The 12,964-nt window shown below is 35.9% G+C and overlaps 2 protein-coding genes across 3 annotated transcripts; one reads left to right on the top strand and one right to left on the bottom strand.

Moving 5' to 3' along the window:
- Positions 1–167: 167 nt before the first annotated feature.
- On the top strand, positions 168–1,796 carry LOC122418348 (vacuolar ATPase assembly integral membrane protein VMA21 homolog). The gene is made up of 3 exons (XM_043432499.1): positions 168–587; positions 688–793; positions 1,228–1,796. Exons 1-3 carry the CDS (start codon positions 573–575, stop codon positions 1,365–1,367), a joined length of 261 nt encoding a protein of 86 aa, XP_043288434.1. The 5' UTR covers positions 168–572; the 3' UTR covers positions 1,368–1,796.
- Hsc70Cb (heat shock protein 70Cb) lies at positions 1,667–11,906 on the bottom strand. 2 transcript variants are annotated; one of them, XM_043432412.1, is made up of 13 exons: positions 11,591–11,906; positions 11,293–11,422; positions 10,234–10,432; positions 9,753–10,109; positions 9,019–9,340; positions 8,393–8,648; positions 8,180–8,310; positions 7,657–7,913; positions 6,809–6,916; positions 4,329–4,454; positions 3,908–4,147; positions 3,394–3,684; positions 1,667–3,062 (listed from the first exon to the last, which is right to left on the bottom strand). In XM_043432412.1, the coding sequence occupies exons 2-13, from the start codon at positions 11,406–11,408 to the stop codon at positions 2,871–2,873; spliced, it is 2,595 nt and encodes an 864-aa protein (XP_043288347.1). In that variant the 5' UTR covers positions 11,409–11,422; positions 11,591–11,906; the 3' UTR covers positions 1,667–2,870. The 2 variants fall into 2 exon arrangements, with proteins under 2 accessions (XP_043288347.1, XP_043288353.1); XM_043432418.1 differs by lacking the exon at positions 6,809–6,916 and having other exon boundaries at positions 11,591–11,905.
- Between the last annotated feature and the right edge of the window lie 1,058 nt (positions 11,907–12,964).

The raw sequence follows: 12,964 nt of genomic DNA, 5'->3' as shown, positions 1-12,964 counted from the left end.
GGAAATATAGAGGACTCGTCTTTATATACATGACATGGTGACATGTTCGTCGCCATGGTATTTTATCGGCAAAGCGGCTTTAAGGTACTAACGCGCCATCTCCTGTAGATTTGCATCAACACAAATAAGTACTTTGAATGCGCGCTATTTTACCCATTGAATCGGATTTTCGTTTTTCATATATATTACACAAAAAAATAAAGAATATATATATAATAAAAAATAAGTAGAAAAAAGTTGCATCAAGCTCGGCTATGCAATCATCACAATTTATCTAGTTCAAATGAATTGAACGAATTTATTTTTTTATGTAAAATATTCGTATTTTACCATCAATCTCAGCCTTCATTAGCCCCTAACTCGTGACAGGGCGAGCAATGCACAGCTCACTCCACTCGGAATCGTTTGCTTAAATAACCTATGATTTCAACAATTTCTAAAAACAAAAAATATCCGAGCGAAAATTCTATAAACTCAAAGAAATTCACGACATAATAATTGTCTCTAGTTGTTATTTTATCGGAATTATCGTCTCTTCATTGAACTCAAACAATCATTGACTCTCAAACATCATGTCCAATACAAAGGTTAGTTACTGAATTTATATGGTACCGAAAATCAAAAAAAGAACTGGAAAAAACATTTGACTCAAACATTTGTCTCTCAATATTCCATCGGTTTTTACAGGATCTTCCGGAATTGCAAGTGTTCAAGACTGTACTGTATTATTGTATCTGTATTGTTGCTATGCCTCTAGTCTCGTTTTTCGTCAGCAAGAACTTCATTTTTGACGGTATTTCCAATTTGTTATTCACGTATAATCATATAATTTTAAGTTATAAGAATGAAAAGCTGGCAATCGTTGCTAGATAGAGATTTCACGCGAGTAACTGGAAAAAGTTCACTTAACGGAGCTGCAAATCCGTATTTCTCATTCATAATTCAAATAAATTCTAACTGATCAATACCTATGACAAAGAATTGCAAGCATTATGAAATTTCTACATTTTTTTTCAATTGACAATTGCTTTAGAAAACAGGTTCACTGATAAATCGTTGGTTCCAAAATTGATCTGAAATTCTGTAATTCACTCGGACTGGAATGAAATTTTCGAATCAAATCTTGATACATTATATTTTACCACCGCTGCAATTTTGTTGCTAAAAAGTATTGTAAGATACTCAATTCTTTTCCATTTTGTGCTCTGCTATCCGCACGGAACACAGGATTACTTGGTTTGAGCTCTGTGCAAAGCAATATTTGGGCAGCAATCGTTGCAATTGTGGCACTGCACATAGCTCTCGGAGCATTTATCTACAGAGCTTACTTCGGTGGACAAACGAAGCCACCATCCAAAGCAGACTAGAAAATTTCTATTTGGACGAGGATAGTGGAATACAACAAACAAGACTCGGGAGTTGAAGGAATCAATCAAGTTGAAATGTGCATTCTCCAAACGCAACGAAATGCTTGCATCATCCATCGTGAAATTGAAAAAAAAAAATACAAGTCTACGATATGATGAACAATCGAAAAATCAAAGTGCAAAGAAAAAATAAAATCATTCGCTGTGTTTCAATGGTTTGACCTTGGAACCGGCAGAAAAGAAAAACAAACTATTCATTCCTAAAAGTACAGATGTTTTTTTTGCAATATAACTCGATGTTTAAATTATTTAATCATTTATTTAGCATAAATAATCACAATGCGATATTAAACTACGACTGGTACATAAACAACGGCGTCATCGATCAAATTGTCGGAATTGGTTTAATAAAGAGAAATCATGATTGAACATCAATGGAGATAAGTCTATCTTTACGATACGGACTGAAATGATAAAAGCGAGAACGTAGAAAAAATTAGAACAAGATCGATTTACCTCTGCTGTGCATTTAAAGATTATTCTTGCGTTAATTTTCCAACAAATCGTTGTTTATAGAAAAAAAAGAAGATACGTGTCCCTTCGGACCGTGGAATGAATGATCGATGTACCGTTAAATACATAAAATCGCCAGCGATATTACCTATTCCTTATTTTCATCGTCTTTCTTTATTTCGTTATTTAATTTAGTTTATTAGATGTAGCATAATTACCGCTACTGCTGCTGTCATTAAACCTTCAGGGATAGGAAAATCTTTGTAACGTTGTCCAATGTCTTTCTCGTTCAACATGGCCAATTATAGCGCAAAAGTGCTTAGAGTCCGTCGAATGAAACACAAAGTCAAAAGGTCGATCTCATATTATGGTATTATGCGAGTTTTGTTGTTTTTTCTTTCGCGAAAAAATTTTATAGTGAGTTTAGCTGCGAGTGATTTCAACAGTCTTCCCTGTTTCTCGACGTTATCATGAGCTTGAGGTATAGACTTTTTTATGATAGGAAAGGAAGGCAAACAGTTTCGATTCCATAGCGTTATTAGAATGTCGTGTCGCGAAAAACTTTTCGTAATGTTTTAATTTGCAGTGAGTCTTTCGGAGACTAGTAGTAGTAGCAGTATGTAATAGTAAATGGTGTATGAACGAGTTTTGTGGTATCCACGCTGCGGTGTATGTAAACACGGTGCACATCGGTATGCGTAAGAAAAACAGTCGTATGTTTTTCGCAATTTTTTTTTTATCATCTTCGAGTTTTCTTTTGTGTTTATCTTGGGGTTGTACTTTTTTCGAGACGATTAAATATGCGTTTACAGTGACGAGAGGATGAACCGTAGACTTTTAAGTACTCGTCAATTCTCGCTCTTTATTTTTTCTGTTGTTTTCGCGGCAGCATTCAATGCGTTTTTTTTTTTTTAATCTGGCGGGACAATATTCTTGAGTTACGGATTAACGGCGATCCCCAAATATGTCGCATCCTTCGCTCTACAAGCGTTACTCAACGTCCATCTTGTCACCGTTTGCTGGTTGTTGATTATTTGCGTTTGGACACTCTCCACTTTGACTGTTCTGCGGATGAGATTTTTGGTCCTCGCTCGGTTTGTCCTTTGATTTTTCCTCTGTCTTAGGAGCCTCAACTTTCGGTTTTGGTTTGTTGAGTATAGGCTTTACAGTGTTGTCCAAAGTCTAACGAAAAAAAAAACAAAATTGTTTTTTTGGCGATATTTTTCGATAAATTTCGAAAATAACAGCAATTGTTTGTCTTTTACTTAAATGAATTTGAAATAAAATCATTAATCAAAACAGTTGTTCATAATATTTATTAAATATACTTTCTGTGAAAATCAACATGAAAAACAAATTGTTTTGCAGCAAAACGCGTTTGAAAAGAAGATTGATCACTTCATCAATTGAAATTTTCTAAGTTTCAAAATCAAATGCATTGTAATTGAAATTAGAGAAATTAAGTGTTGAAAAATAAATCATGAAATTAAATCGTAGCCTTATAGTTATGTACCTGTTTTGCTGAACGAATCTGTGCTACGGTAATGTTGGGAAGTTGTGTACGTGGTGTGCTAGCAAAAACAACATGAGCTTCGTCCAACCACGTCCATTTTTCTTGGATAGCTTTGCCGGCTTGTTTGAGCTCATCATCGGTAATGTGAGAGTATTTGTCGTCTTTGCCTTGCGATGCTTTTATTTGATCGTAGCCCATTTTCGCATGCTGCAGAGCAACCGACAGCTCGTTCAAGGCCAAATTTCTACCTTCGAATTCCATCTTTCTCTCTTTGATAGGTTCGCCCTTTGCCTGTTAGGGAGATCATTTACATTAATTTGGATACATTGATCGAAAGACTTACCATACAAAAACCAATTCATAATTTTTTCATATTCAGACTCTTGTGAAACTATAAATAAAATATTATATTAAAATTGAAAGAAAAAAAAAGTGCTACAATAAAAACTTAGTTATGTGGATATTGCTTAATGACAGCTGGGACGTCTTTTTGATGTTAAAAATGTTAACGTACCTTGAGATTCGAGAGACCATCACTGTAGACTTGTCGATTACATTCTTCGCCTTCTTCGTATAACCAATTTTCCGTCTCGTCAAGGGTACGACTCAAGGATTCTCTTTCGGAATCTACAACGAATGTCGCCAGTTGATCCTCGTCTTGAATCTTTGAACGTAGATCGTAAACGTATTCCTCAAGGGCGTTCCGGGCATCAATGCGCTCTTTTTCTTGTTTGTCCTCGGCGATCATTTTGCACTGGTGAAACGAGAATATTTTGAAAAAACCGTTTAAAAATTGGGTTCTTGTGTTTCGATTTCTTTGCTCGAATTCTCTCGTAGCATTTTGTTTTACATTTTGCAAATTCAAACTACGGAATTCTTTCGATATTTTCATATGAAAATTTTTAAGCAGGTTTAAAAAAACGTTATGGACGAACCTCTTTCTCAATAGCGGTATCGAGATCGCGTTGAGCAAGACCTCCAGCTCGAGCTTCTACAGGTAGATCAACCATCCGTAGAGGCACTTTTTTCTTTCCCTTGCTATCATCAGCTTTATCGTCGCCCTGCAGAATTAATGAGGAACAAAAAATCGATTAGTTTCGTTGAACGAGGTATGGTGACGCAAATAATTATTATTACAAGAGCGCCATTCGGCAAAATGAATGGACCTGGTTCAAATATAAAATAAACTAAAAGAAAAAAAATTATATTTTTCGAACACACAAGAAGGGGAAAACACGTCACGACAAACAGAAAGAAATTGTTCGTGAATATGTGTATGCAAAGGAAACCAAATAGAAATTTCCATAATTCGACGTTTTCGAATCATCACTATCGATGATAACTAACAGAATTTTTTCATTTTTGTCTCTGGAAGCATATTCACAGTCACGGGTTTCGTCAAACAATGATTCGATTTTTTTTTCGCGATTCTTCTTCAAGTTCTGTAGAATGTGTCTCCGAATTAGGAAAATCTTCGAAACCGAAAATCTGAAAAGTAACCAATGAAATTTTCGATACCTCACGACTCGAAAAATTGTATCACTTCAACGAAAACGTACACGCATGGAAACTCAACCGCGACTCTCTAAAAACAGGAAATGCAGCGATTCAGATTACAAATTTGGGTGTGTGTACGTTAGTCGAATAGAATACCGTCAGAATTATGCGTGAATATAAAACGTAAACAAAATGATACAATTCTTAACCCATTCGTATAAACCCAGGCGTCTCTCTGCAACTCTTCTAAAAGTTCTGTGACCAACATTGAATCGAGTCTTGACAATCGATGATCCAACTGTAGATACGATTGAACAGGTAATGTCGAACTTGGCCATAATTCTAATGCAACGAAAATTCTATTATGAACAAATGCTGACACCAAAAACTGAAAATTCGTTGCATTAAAACGATGCTATTTCCAGCATTACTTAAAAGGTATACGAAAATCATTTTCAATTGTTAACAACATCAACAATAACAATCAGCACCGTTAAAGGTACAAAAGTTCATTCGTCCAGCATCGCTCGTTCTTCCCGTTGATCTTCTTACTGTTTGACGAACGTATCAGTGGGGAGAAAAAACAATAGGAATGAATAAATAAATAAATAAATAAAATGTAAAAGGAAACGTTAAACAGCACGGCATGACACATCTTTCTCATTTCATCTTGGACCCACACGCATTGATCGGATACGGGGGCTTAGAGCGATAGAAACCTCGCCTCGCACACCTTTATTTGCTTTCCGATTCCGGAGATATTATCGTTCATTTTTTTTCTAGGTTATCGCATTTTGTAAATTTTCAGATATTTACAACTAAAAAAAAACACTCGATGCGCATCCGCGTTTTTTTAAAGCTCATACGCGTCCCTCTAAATTTTTTTCTACTCTGAATATTTTCGGTTCAGTAATAATCATGCTCTTGTTGAAAAAACATCCCATTACACTCGGTCTATATCCTATAGATATACGTGCAACTAAATTATCAACTAGCGTTCTCAGTTATTAATATCAGAGATGAGCACCTTTTTTTGAAGTATGAAAAGACATTGTTCTTGCTTTTGAGAAATCCAGTTTCGCAGAAATGAGCTGCTATTTTTTCTGCCATATTTTTGGGTGAGAAAATCTATTTCGTGGTCGCAGATTTAATCAAATAATGAATATAATTTTTAGATAAATTACATCCAACTGAATTGTTTCACGTCCTTAATTCCAACTTCCCAAGAAAATGTTTTATGCTAAATATGTTTTTCGATTTTTATCAAATTCTACTCCTCACTCCATCTCTCGTTCAATCGAAAAAAGATTGAATTATTCAATGTTTTCATTCATAAATATAGCAAGTCACTCTAGCGAAAAATCAACACTAAACGAAAAATGAGAAGAGAACGAAAAATGTGCGATTCCTTTTTGTGAAGAGGTGCCCATGTCTGACGGTGTGATGAAAATTGCGCAGGATAAGCAACAGGAAACTGTGGCAATAATGTTTGGGCACAAAAACAATATTCGACAAATGTCGTAGCAGCGAATGATTGAGAAGCGATAAGTGTTTGGTGGGAGGGATACTCATAAATGTATGTATATATACACACATGTGTGTACGTGTAACACAACTGAACGATCGATGAATCACGATCAGAAACGAAAGAATTGTTAAGTGCTTGTAAAGTGAGATCGAGCGTCGAGCCAGCAATGATAATTTGGCAGGTGTCATCGGGTATCTTCAGCCCGATTAGTTTAGATGAAATACATACATATAGATGAATATATGCGCATACGAATAACGGTTATATGCACATGTATACATTGATACATATAAATATATATATATATATATATTAATTAAATGATATATTTAGAGACAGAGAGACAGGTGTATGCGCATGGGTCCAAGTAGTGATTAGTGTGTCGCGTACCGAGCTGAACCAAGAGAGTATCCTTGACGAATACGAGGGGGCAGACCCCTTGCCACTTTTTCCAGTATCACCGACATCAGAGTCCCGCCGCCTCTTATCAGCCATCACCTAAACGATACAAACTCACATCGTCATGCGGCTGGAGAATATGATTTGTGTCTTTTGTTCTCTTCTAGAATCCGCAATTTCAGATTTCTACACGATCGAATATTGCTCGGGTATTGTTGGGACTATTGATGACTGTGCGGTGTTCATTGGGAGCGACCTATTTCCGGATTCGAATGTTTTTGAGGAAATTTATTTCATATCTTAAAAACACTTTTTTATTTTCCGGTACAAATTTCTTGGCAATTTCCTTTGAAACGATTTATGTGGAATATTATTTATCCTGCTCACGATTTGCTCCGATAAAATTGACCTGTCTCGATATTACCGCATTGTATTTTGTTCTTTTTCAATTTTTATTTCCCTTTTGTGTATTACCTAAGGAAGATTCTGTTTGATATTTTTTTTGTTTTTTGTGGCCTCCTATGTTTTTTGTGCACGAAGAAATTTGTTCCGAAAAATGTCAAACGAACGAATTAATCGTGTTCAGGTAGCCGGAACCCACGATATATGGATAGGAAATGTGAATAATTACAATGTATACATAGATTAGACGTAAAACAATGAGAATGAAAACAAGCGTAACCTTCAAACTCGTGGGAATTCACCATGGGATTTTCCGTATAACGAGGATTTATGTGCCGGTCGATTAAATTGTAAACAAGAATCTGGAGTTCAAAATAAGTTAAATGATTGAGGAAAACCAATGCATGAGATTGTGAAAAAAACAATTTCGTTCCTACCTCGGGCGCTGGTGGCTCGTTCGCCTGAGCCTCTTGATCTGCCTTGTCCCTTTTTTCCTGTTGACCATCCGTTTCCATGTTGTTTGCCTGTTGTTGTTTCTCTTCCTCTTCCTTCTCCTGCTGCGTCAACTCTCGTTTTTCCACCAATGATGCCGAAGCGATTGTCAAAATTCCATTTAGGTTCAGGCGCACCTTGATCTTTACTTTTGAAGGCTCACCTTCGGGCGTTGGTTTTACGTTGTTTATTTGAAAAACACCTAGTTCATAGAAACAAAAGCAACAATATTAGGAATGTGTTGTTGTAAAATGTTGATAATGATTTCAACTCTCTTCTTCTTATAAAATTTCTGACTATTTTATTATTTCTCTTCGATTTCCTTCGACTTCGACGTAGATTCCGATGAGACCAATTTTTCTAGCATACTTATACATTTTCTAGCGTCTAATAATTTATCCTTAGAGGAAAAAATACGTTGAATTTTGTTAAAAATTATCATAATGAAGCTTAAATTTGAGTTCTTACCTATGTGAGCTTGCGGATACGTTGGTGGAGGTGTCACGTAACTCGCAATCAAACTGAACGGAGCCGATTGATATATAGTCAAATTCTTTGAATATGGGACTTGATGATTGTATTCGAAAATCTCCATTTCTCTGAAAATTAATAAATGAATCTCGTTATAGTTGCAAATTTGTTTGAATTTTAATGAACTTGTTCGTGAGTTTTGAGACTTACCCTTTGTCGCCCTGGCTCTGATCCCAAACGATTTTGATTGCATAGGGCTGAATGTCAGTGACCGAGAAATCACGGACTCTCACCGCTGGACTGAGCATCGCGCACTGGAGAGCGCAACCACGAGCTACGGATTCATCTTGGTTCAAAGTCGTCGACGGTGGCTTGCAGAAAACTTCCTCAACCAATTTTTTAATTAATGGGACTCGACTCGACCCTCCAGCCAATTCCACCGAATGTATCTCGTCCAGTTTTAATTCTGTACAATACAAATTCATTAATAATCAATAATCAAGTATTGTTTCAACAATACTTATCAAATTTGTAATTCATCCTCGATCAACGTATTATGGGTGAAACCCATTTTCAATGAAGTTTTTCTACGAAATCTTGATACGACTAAGAAAAGTGGATATGTGAAATGTACGAGATTATTTCAAAAAACGGCATCGCCTGAATTTTTCAACCGAATAAAATATTAGAAGCAGACATAAATTGACACATATTTCCGGATCAAATAATTTTAAATCGCATGATATTTTTTCATAAAAACTTCGTGTTTATGGAAACTTAATACTTTTTCATAAAAATGGAATGTTCATCGGACACAAATGGTTTTTGCAACTTACTTGAATCGAGAAGACATTGTCTAAACGTTGCCTCGACGCGTTTGAAAATATGAGCGCACATTTGTTCCATATCCGGACGCTGCATATCACCATGGACGTCTTTCTCGTCCATGAAACACTCGATGTTCAGTGGAAGTTTTGTCGAGTTAGCGGACATTTGTTTTTTAAGTTTCTCCACTTCGGCAAGGAGACGTAGATAGGCACGTGGATTCGTGTGAGCGTCGATTTTGTAACGCGCTAGGAAGTCTTTGCAAAAATGGTCCGCGAGGATGATGTCGATATCGCGTCCACCGAGGTTACTGTCCGCTGCACTCGCCAGCATCTGCGAATATCAAGTATGACGATGACAAGCATTACTCGGTTAATGACATATAATATTTGAATCGTTACAATTCATCTGAATTCGGTCACTAATGTTGAAAACAAAAAGAAACAAATTTTTTTTATCCATGATAACATTTTTTGCTTTCAACATGTTTTCAATTTCCTAAGACATTGCAGACAAATCCAAGGTTGATTGACAAGTATTATATACATTAATATTCGAATTCATTGTCCTTGATTGACTTTCAATGGAAAAATCGTTTGGTAACTAAAATTGGTGGATAAAATTAAAAATACAGTTGAAAAAATAGCTTCAAGTGCTTTCTAGACAAATCTGCTTTGATGATTCTATCAATAATAATAATATGACTGGGATTTTGTTTCATTAAAAATATTATTTGATTACAAACCTTGAGTTTTCCTTTGTGGAAAGCACACACGCTCACTTGAAGACTGGCATAACCTGCGTCAACGAAAACAACGTTTCGAGGTGGTGCATCAATTGCTGGTAAATCCTGCTTGTAGATACCATAACACAGCGCAGTGGCTGTTGTCTCGTTGAGGAGACGTAGGACATTAAGGCCAGCAATGCGAGCTGCATCCAAAAGAGCTTGTCTCTCATTTTGGGTGAAATACGATGGTACGGAAATCACACAATCATTCACGACAGTTTGCAAGGCTGTTTCGGATATTTCTTTTAATTTTGTAAAGAGCATTGCCGTTATTTGCTCCGGTGAAAAAATGTGCTCTTCTCCCAAATATTGTACCTATATTTTTTCACAAGGAAATTCTTGTTAAGTTGTGTAATAAACCAAGTTATTCACTGCCATTGTCATTATACAGCCAGACCATTAGTTTTGATCAATGAAAAAGAAATTGAAAAGTACTTACATGAATACCAATCGAACCATCCGGCTGTGGGCTAGTTTTGTATGACAGTGAGCGAAGTTCTCTCTGGGCCTGTGGGTCGTTGTATTTTCTTCCTAATAATCGTTTGAATCCATAAATAGTATTTTTCATATTCGTCACCATTTGATTCTTGGCTGCAACTCCAAGGATTCGATTCTTTCCACTGAATGCCACGCATGATCTTGAAAAAATTGAAAAAAATTTATGTTGAAAGTAACCTCTACTCATCAAATTTATGATAGCACAAGCTTAATTACACTTATATTCAGATTATTGTTCAGTTCAATTGAAAAAAAAATTTCACAACCCAGCCCCTCAACCGAGTTAAAAATGACTCGAGTTGTTTCCTTGTTGTAAAATCTTTCTTATAAACAATGAAAGAGTTGAAGTATGGATAATTGCTTTAATTTTCAGATAGTGAAGAGATTGCGCATGATGAACATTTCATCCATTATTTAATGTACCAACTAAAAATTCTTTAATTAATTTGAAATATTCAATTTATGAAACGAGTTCATAAACATACTTTGGTTAATTCATGTAAAATTGGAGAAAGAATTTTCATACCAATACATTGAGAGCTCAATGCTCATAATTCTGGTTTTTTTTTACTAAAATTTAATGTGTCTCTGAAACTGTTTTGGGTTTATTGTTACCTAACGCTGTATTCAAACTTAATTCATCAAAAACTTCTTTTGGAAAAACAGTTTGTTTTACAGTATAATTGCAGTTGAAAAATTGATCATATGTGAATCTTCATATTTTAGATTGAACAGCATAGAACTGTCGAAGAGAAAATTGACAAGATATTTTTTGTAAACACCCAACAATGGGATAATCAGAAGGAGAAATATTGATGACACGCAAAATATATAAAATTTAATGGAAAAAAATAGATTTGGGCGAACACGCGCGCGCCGCATGTACACCGTTAATGGCCGGTGTGCGATGCCCGATGTAACGAGGGGCGGTGGACGACACGAGATATCTACGATTAATGTATTAATAAATAGGAGTAGAGTAAAAAAAATGGATACTCACGGAGTGCCGCGTAGGCTGTAATCATTGGCGATCGTTTCTATACCGCCGGCTCTAGCAACGGCGACATAGCAGCTCTCGTTGCCAAAGTCAATTCCAATCACGGACATAGCAGCCATGACTGATTGTCTCTCTGCGTCCCGAAAAAAGAAACTTGATAGAAATTTCACGAACGGCGTCGAAAAAATCGACAATTTCTTTCACTTTATGTATCAATGAAGTTTTGTACCATATGATAAAAAAAAACTATGGCATATATTTTTCTTAGTTCGAGAATTTATTTATTTATCCGGTTTATTACCTATCCGCGGTTGCGGTATTAAACAGTTGATAGACGATCGCGTTTGATTCTCCTGTTCAAGAGGCAATTTTTTTTCGTTTTTTTGTCTCTTTTCTTTAAGCCCAGTCGTATACTAAAGTTTACTCTGGTTTTTTTGAAAATAGGTCGATATTCTCGTAAGATTGAACTTCTATTCGGTATTACTCGCTGTGATGAAGAATTCCACGAAAAAATACACGAAAAATTGGAACTAATGTCTCCCGACGATACCGTGATAGACACTCGGATTTATAGACTGCCTGGAAATAAGCCGCGATCTCACGACCATGCACTTGGCTTTACGCAAACTGTTACAACGTTATAACACACACCATTACACGATTCTATATTCGTCTCGACCGACCAATCACCAACCGCCAAAAAATAAGCGACTATGAAACTCTCCTCTCATTGGTCCGCTCTTACGCTCTGGAACGTTCTAGAAAATTCTGCGTTACGCTCGAATTCTTACCACGCGTTCTCCGCGATTTCGGATACTCCGAAAATTGTGTTTTTACCTTTTCTTCCTATCCTCTCTTCTAAAAATCGATATATGTTACCTGGAAAACCTCATTGGGAACAGCGGGAAAAGTATAAAACATTAAAATATGTACTATGATTTCAAACAGTGTGACTTAATTACATTCAAATCGAAATATGCACATGATTAATGGCGGGTATGATCCGTCAGAAATGAAATAATATTCAATACTACATTCGTTTTAGCAAGGTCGGAATTCTAATCAATTTTCCGGTACGTTGACACTAGTATAGTTAAATTGTTTGCTACGTTCGCGCTCGCGCGTAAGGCTTCATCCATTTGATATTCATTTTCGTCAAGTCATCAATGCCGAGTTCCATTGCAACTATGTGAGAGCATTTTTTCTCGTTTCCTTTCCGTTCACAATGAATAAACGAAGAAATAATATGATTTTTTAGTATCAAGTGAAAGGAGACAATTGAAAACACAAATGTCCTTTTTGTTCGAATATTTTTTACAAAAGAATATTTCATTTTGGAGGATATATATAGTGTATCGGGTCAACCGGGTGGCATTTTTTCCGCGTTTTTTTAACGTAAATAAATCTAGATAAATGAGTGCATAGGAAAAGGCCACTCCAATGAATAAATTATATGAGAATTTGACAAAAAGGAACTTTTTATAAGGACGCATTTTTTCCGCGGTTGCTCCTACTAACAAATATGATTTTAACATCGACTCTATTGATCGATAGAAGTGTGGAAATTTTTGGCGCATTTACTGCCAAAAAACGTATTACGATATCGATCGCGGCTGCTTCATGCAAATGGACCATCGTCTATTTTGGCAATGTAATTGTATGATTTGTAATGTTT

Source organism: Venturia canescens, chromosome 1, assembly GCF_019457755.1.
Source record: "Venturia canescens isolate UGA chromosome 1, ASM1945775v1, whole genome shotgun sequence".
NCBI classification, from domain to species: Eukaryota; Metazoa; Arthropoda; class Insecta; order Hymenoptera; family Ichneumonidae; genus Venturia; species Venturia canescens.
The sequence above is the reverse complement of the archived record's forward strand: the minus strand, read 5'-3'. Positions and strand labels throughout refer to the sequence as shown.